Source organism: Fragaria vesca, linkage group LG3 (genome assembly GCF_000184155.1).
Source record: "Fragaria vesca subsp. vesca linkage group LG3, FraVesHawaii_1.0, whole genome shotgun sequence".
In the NCBI taxonomy this organism is placed as follows: Eukaryota; Viridiplantae; Streptophyta; class Magnoliopsida; order Rosales; family Rosaceae; genus Fragaria; species Fragaria vesca.
In genome coordinates, this window is record NC_020493.1 from 17,008,907 (window position 1) to 17,016,291 (window position 7,385).

General features: G+C 34.2%; 2 protein-coding genes across 2 annotated transcripts in view; one reads left to right on the forward strand and one right to left on the reverse strand.

Moving 5' to 3' along the window:
- LOC101298400 (12-oxophytodienoate reductase 2-like) overlaps positions 1–1,344 on the forward strand; it is a 3,399-nt gene extending 2,055 nt beyond the window's left edge. The window contains exon 5 of the mRNA XM_004294463.1: positions 401–1,344. Coding sequence (XP_004294511.1) covers positions 401–993 — 593 coding nt within the window. The 3' untranslated portion in view covers positions 994–1,344. The remainder of the gene's footprint in view (positions 1–400) is intronic.
- Positions 1,345–3,129: 1,785 nt separating this feature from the next.
- Positions 3,130–4,236, reverse strand: LOC101311550 (probable cyclic nucleotide-gated ion channel 3-like). The gene is made up of 2 exons (XM_004294510.1): positions 3,694–4,236; positions 3,130–3,407 (listed from the first exon to the last, which is right to left on the reverse strand). Exons 1-2 carry the CDS (start codon positions 3,892–3,894, stop codon positions 3,192–3,194), a joined length of 417 nt encoding a protein of 138 aa, XP_004294558.1. The 5' UTR covers positions 3,895–4,236; the 3' UTR covers positions 3,130–3,191.
- Between the last annotated feature and the right edge of the window lie 3,149 nt (positions 4,237–7,385).

The window sequence follows — 7,385 nt, forward strand, 5'->3', positions numbered from 1 at the left end:
AAAAAAAAAAAAAAAAAAAAAAGAACTAGTTCATACGTATTCTGAGGTGTAATTACATAAACACATAATGGCATGAACTGAATTCGACTCCATGAGAAAAATACAGGGTTATTCTTCACCATCCTTGTAAGAATGATATTTAGTAATTTTGGCAGCTGAAAATGGAAAATAAATAAATAAAAATTGAGTCATGACTTATGTAATAAAAGGATGGTTTATATCTTCCAAATTGCAAGATTTGATTTTAGTTGTCTAAATCACGCATTGGTGTCCAAAGTGACCCTCTTAAGAGCAGGGATTACAGAATAGCAGAAATAGTTTTACCAGACAAGTTTTGCCTTTTGGCTATAGAAGGGATCTGACTTTTGCTAATATCATTTGTACTTTGTCTGATATATAGGCTTTGATGGGGTTGAAATTCATGGAGCTAATGGGTACCTTATTGATCAGTTTCTGAAAGACCAAGTGAATGATCGAACAGACCAATATGGTGGATCTCTAGAGAATCGCTGCCGATTTGCTTTGGAAATCAATGAAGCTGTTGTTAATGAAATAGGAGCAGATAAAGTTGGAATAAGATTATCTCCATTTGCTGACTATATGGAATCAGGGGATTCAAACCCTGAAGCATTAGGCCTTTACATGGTTCAATCCTTAAACAGATATGGTATTCTGTACTGCCATGTGATTGAACCAAGAATGAAGGAACCTGGAGAAAAAAGTGAAACTGCTTGTAGTCTTCTTCCAATGAGAGAAGCTTTTAGTGGTACCTTCATTGCTGCTGGTGGTTTTGACAGGGAAGATGGGAACAATGCAGTGGCTGAGGGTCGTGCAGATCTTATTGCTTACGGCCGTTGGTTCTTGTCAAATCCAGATTTGCCAAAGAGATTTGAGCTTAATGCTCCTCTAAACAAGTATGACAGAAGTACGTTCTATACATCTGATCCAGTTGTTGGTTACACGGATTATCCATTTCTTGAGAACACTGCTTAATTTGGCAGCACAGAAGCATTTGGAGGCTTCAACAGACTTGTTTGAGTATAATCTGCTCCAATGTATTCTTGTAGTTACTTTTGTGGGGTGGTATGCATAATGTGATAGTCGGTCTCCTTTGTACATTATGCCTGCCCGAGTTGAACTTTACACTAAAATGTATCACTGATTCAGTGATTTGTGATTATGTTAAGTATCAAATTATTACTGAAAAAAACCACGTTTGGTTCACACTTATTTATAGTGGGATCATCAAATATAGAAACATTAAAAACAGCTTGTAGTGTCATACATATTTTTACATCATTGTCAAATGTTACATTTTAATGTCATTTTCCTCGTTGCTCTTGTCAATATAAAGATTACTTTTTGCAACTCTAATTCCGTAATTTGTCAAAATTTCTATGCTTGATGTAAACTTCATGTATTGTAAGTAGAATCCATTCAGACAAGAACCGAATTCCAAATCTTTTGCAAACAGGGATTTATCAGATGTTCCGATCTGTATTCTATTTCTTGTTCAGAACCCGTACTTTAAGTGGATTAGATGACATTATTTTCATTCGGGTAGATAGATCCGATCTCTATTCTATAGTATTAGTTTCTCCCAATATCCTAGTTTGATGTTACATTATTGTTGAGCAATTGGACATTACAAAACAATGATATAACCTTTTGAAATAGAATCGTGATATAGGGTGTACAAGTGATGGTTTACATTATCAACTCTTAATGGGGAGGACATGTATTCTGGATGCCATGGTTGCTTGTTTTGTTGTGTTTGAATTCTGATTAGTGATGAAAGTGTATGGTTATCAATATATAGAATTGATGAGGTGCCAAAATTCTAGAGAGCCTATTCGGCGCACCCGGGTGCGCGGCGCACCCGTCATCTCCACCGTTAATTTTTTTTTTTTTGGCGGGTCAAAATGGACGGTGGATACACCCGGGTGCGCGGCGCACCCGGGTGCGCTGTATAATTTTCACTATAACAGTGTCAAACCTCTATTTCTCAAAAGATATTTTCGTCTCTCAATATTTCAACTTAACTTTTTGTTTTTTTATTATTTCTTACTAGCTCAATTTTTTGTTGGTTCAACTCAAAAAAAAAAAAATTAAAAAAATCATCCCAGACCCTCTAACTAAATCCTCTCTCTCTTATGCGACCGAGGAGCATTTGCAACCATCACCAACACCAAAGTTCATAGCATCATGACACAACCCTTTACTTGACTTTTGGGTTCCTCTAAGAGTAAAGCATGAAATTCAGATTTGACTCTTTCAACAGAAAGACAACAGGATTGAAGGTCGATCATTGGTAATGATGAGTACATGAATGTGGTTGTAGATGACGTTGAAGAAGTGAGCACCAAGAACAATACCGGAAGACACTAGTTAAGAAATTTTCCTCAACGATTAACAGAACTCTCATAATGAACACGGTAAAATGATGATCGATCTGACTTAAAGCCCCATCAGTTTTTTGATTTGAAATTGCTGTTTATACTTTCTGGGTTTTGGTGGCATGAATTTGACTATTTGAGATGAGGAGAGAGAGTAAAAGACGAAGTTGCCCACTGAATATCTTATGTGGCAATGGAGTTGACGCCGTCAATGATGACAAGTACTAAAAGGTTCTTGAGGTTCGATGTTGAGGTGCTAATATTATAGTTTTCAAAATTGGTATACTGAACTAATGAATTACTCTTACTTGAGGTACCATTTGTAAATTTTTCTCTAAGTTAATACGTATAGGATATATCAAGCTGGCCTATATCTGATCGATTAGCTCGATCGATCAGTATAGAGAATCTATCATTGTCTATTGAAGTATTGATGTACCTATATGTGTTATTGTACGTATTGTAGACTTTCTCAATCAAGAGACAACTCAGACAAGTAACACCAACCTGCATTTGTTCGTTGAGATATATCAAAAATAGTACTATGCCGCTTATAGAAATGGAAATCGCAAAGACATTGTCCCACGCATCCGAACTCGCCTCCATGTTCGAACCTAAAGAACTGCATGGATTGACAAAAGAAAATATACTAAAGAACTGTATGTAGGTACAAGGGTTAAAGAACCTGAATTTGTGCTCATGAGTGCTAACCTCAAATTTCGCAAACCCAACGAGAAGCACTGCAACAGCTTTGCTCCGAAATTTGTTGTCCTCGTTGTACCGAACTTAATAACATCAAGATATATACCGTAGTGCAACACCGATGCATTTGATGGATTTAGGGCATAATCTATTTATAATACTGATATTATGCATTCTAAACTCATTTAGGTTTCCACAGAATAGATCATATTCAGTTGCAGGATAACATTCTTTAACATTTCGACAGGCTTTTAGCCAACACCTCGTCTCTCTTTTAATGGCCAAAAAATACCACATGCCTCCAAAAAGCTGTAGGAAATATAGCAAATGATCAAATTTCACAGCAAATAATTATGATAGGCATGTGAATATCACGGATGAAAAGAGAATACGAATTTAAAGAGAAGTTCTCACAGAATGTTCAAATGATGAAAAATGAGACACAAATCTAGCTTAGGCCAACAGTTTATCACTGAAGCTAGCCTTGTACTATAACATACTGAAACAGTTTTCATAGAGCTTCGCATGCAATACATATCTCTTGAATCACTATTGGTGCAAATTTTGGGGAAGTTGAAAGGAACTTGAAACTTACATGAGCAGTAAGGAAGAAAGGACAAAGATCCAATACCCCTTTAAGCAATCGTCCTATACGAGTCTCAATGTTAATATGCTTGACCCATTCGTATATGTGACTAATCCGGAGAACATATTGGGTAAGAAAAAATAATAGAGTAGAAGAAAGAACAGAAGTTTTGGCCAGCAAAGCTACCTGAAGATCGACATCACATTGCATATATTAGTCCTAATTATTTTTGTAAGTTGAAACTTGAAAGTTACGTAAAATAAAAATAAAAAGATCAATCAAATATAAAACTGTTTTAGCTCCTTTCAAAAACAAAAACTGTTTAGCCATTTGATGTACCTGATATGCCAGTTTAAATATTGTGTATACTTACGAACAATCTATTTGCCAGTTTTTTTCTATGATCGATGTACCTGATTAAATTGTTGGTATGACAAAACGATTATTGCGATTAATTTGATTGAAACTTTGCATAAGTGATCCTTAAACAAGGACTGAAAGGATAAACAGTACGTTGTGGACAAAATATCGTCCTCAACAATCTCTATGTTTACCATAAAACTAAGGTTTTACGTACCTGTGGGAAGGGCAAAGCAAGATCAAATGCTACGAGAAAACGAAGTAGTTGAAGGGAATAACAAGATGTGTGGCCGGAATTACCAGTGCCACAATTTTCGCATAAAGCCCACAACATAGAAGAAATCTACAACAGATCGTAAAACAAGAAATGATGTCCACAGCTTGCTCTCTGCGTTTAGACACTTGACATCGTCGTTGATGTTCCAAATGTAGAAGTAGAAAGGATCTATGAAGAAACCAACAACGCAGGACACTACAAATATCGCATCCGTTGGCCTATATCTCCGGCCAGAAATGAAATAGACTTGGTAAAAATTCTTTGTTTTCCACTCCGAATCCAGGTGATTCCAATCTTGAATACTGAACAAGAAATGCACAGCAGACATATACAGAAGTTTGCATCAGTGAAAACTGAAAACATTGAAGGAAAATTGAAAGGAACAACCATTCAAAGTTAGCTAGTTATGGCCACTCCACCAGTCAAAAGAGTGAGTTTCCTTTTTCTTCGATCCGATCGAGTCCTATGGTTTCATACTTTCATTTCCAAATTAATACCGTATATAAGAGAGAGCAGATAAAAGAGAAAGCTTATTATAGTATTTAGGAGTAGAGAAAGAAACGTGCTAACCTTAATCTCGTCTCATTTGGGCCATCGTTGGACGAGTAGTGTTGCATAACTGAAGGCAACTAGGATGGTATAGATCCTCCTCTGAAGTCTGAACTATTGAGGAGTGATTTTGGATCAAACCAAGAGTAGTAGACTAGGAGTAGAAACTGAACCGCCGCGCCAGTTGTTAGGCAAGAAGGTCGATGGTGCTCGTTCACGGCCTTTATGTCTGTGTCTATCTCAGTCTTTGTAGGCAATCCATGGATGATGCAAAGGATGACCGATCCTTCATTATTATGTAGAGTACACTCGTATGAATAGATCCTTTCACTTATAAGGGACCTTTTCTTATATCTTTCAATTATGGAGTAGGATAAAAAAAGGAAAATGATTTTTGGTCTTATTAAGACCTAAGATTTGTGACATTAATCTTAAGTGACATAATATGTCACCTAGACACATCACCAATTAAAAAGATTATGTCATATCATTTTTAAGCAAAACGACAATTTTATCCTTCTAAATCCAATGACTTTAGATTATTCTATTTTTTATTAAGAGAAAAAAATTGATTTTTTGTCTTTATTTTATATTTAAAAATATATAATTTCTAGCATTTTCTTTCTCTTTTCATTTTCATCACTATCATGTTTACATTGAACACTAAAATACGGTAAAAATACATATAAATCTGAGAATATATTTGTTAAAAAACACGAACTCTTATGAAATATATATATATACACACACACACACATAAATATATATAATTTGTCCAAGATAAAACAATTTTGTACAGAAGAAAAAATTTACATGTATATATATAATTTATTATATATATTATTATATATATAATTCATCCAAAATAAAGTTTATATATACGTAATCATCCAAAAGAAGTTCGATAGAGATTTTTCTATCTTTTATTTTATTTTTAAAATTCTATATAGAATATGGCATATAGATAGCATAATTTTATTCTGCAAAAATAAAATATTAAAATTGATAAGTTAAAAGTCTAGAACTAAATTTCGATTCACTAAGATAGAAAGAAATTTTAATAAATTTACGAAATTAATTTATGGTATAAAAACCTAATTTGGTATGATTATTAACTTGGTCATTATTAATAAATTAATTAAATTTGGTATATACGTGTTCATATTAAGATGGTAAGAAAATATTTCATATTAGTGTGTAGCATCTATTAATTGTTAGGGTTAAGATTGTATTTTTATCTAAGAATAAAATGTCATGATTTAATAAATTTATGATGTGTTTATGTGACATGCCACAGAAGATTAAGACCATAAATCTTAAGCCTTATTAAGACCCTCTAGCACTGCCCCAAAAAAAATTGATGGAAACTTGGTAAGGACTTTCACCGCCGCTGCTTCGTCGAGGAAAGTAGTTTCCATTTTTATTCTTTTTCCTTTTTGAGGTAGGGCGGAAGGGTTGTCGTTAAGCCATAACCTTAATGAACTTATAAAAATATAGCGGGAGACATATAATGTTTAAACCTCAAATTACAATAAACCACTAGTAAACGTTCCGAAATTATTAGGATTCTCCGCTAATCTTGTGCATATATTATATTGAGCACAAACAGACAAACTAGCAACAAGTGCATAACAAGCTACGTACCGGAAAGATAAACATGCGGCCGGACAAGCACATACTTATCTCTCAAGTTTTTTTTAACTTCCGTTTCGTTTTTTTCCATTTTAATTTTTTCCGTTTCTTTTAGATAATTGGAACAAACATATATAGTTCGATCATTAAAGTGTTTTCGAGCATCATAAATTATGCCCACCTATAGAGACAAAAGCGGCTTTTGGAGAATTAGTTCAAACTTGTCTGGATTGAAGAGAAATAGAGAATAACAGGAGGATATGAATCATCTTTCTTCCATAGTGACCGCCAAATGTCTATGGAATTGACGGCGTGATTTATGCAATATTTGATTTATGAAAATTGGCTTTACAAAGTCAAGACAAGATATAAATAGAAAATAGCATTTCTTCTAGGTGTGTATGGATCATGAATCATGATTATTGGTGGGTGAGAGATCCTTTTTTTCTTTTTTGTCTTTCATGATTTTATCAGAAAAGTTTCGAGTGCGTTTGCATTTGTCTTAGCATTTAGTCTAGAGATGCATGTTACTTGGTGTTTATTTCCTTGATCTTTACTAATGAAAATCATTACTAATTAGTCTCTATCTTCACGCTCGACTTCTATTTCTCAAGAAAGAAAACAAAACAAAAAAATAGTCGTTAAATACTAATTAAGTTGTCTGAGTGCACCTGCCAAATTGAATTAGTCCCATTATTGATTTAAGACATAATGCCTATTTGGTACTAATTATTGGGTCTTGTTGCCCACCCCAATGAAAAACTTTTTCTTATGCCCATTTCAATTAAACTTAATAGAATTACTTTTCTACCCATAACCTATCTATCTCTCTCCTCTCCTCCCCCTCTCATTCCGGATCTCTCATTCATCTCTCTCTCTCTCT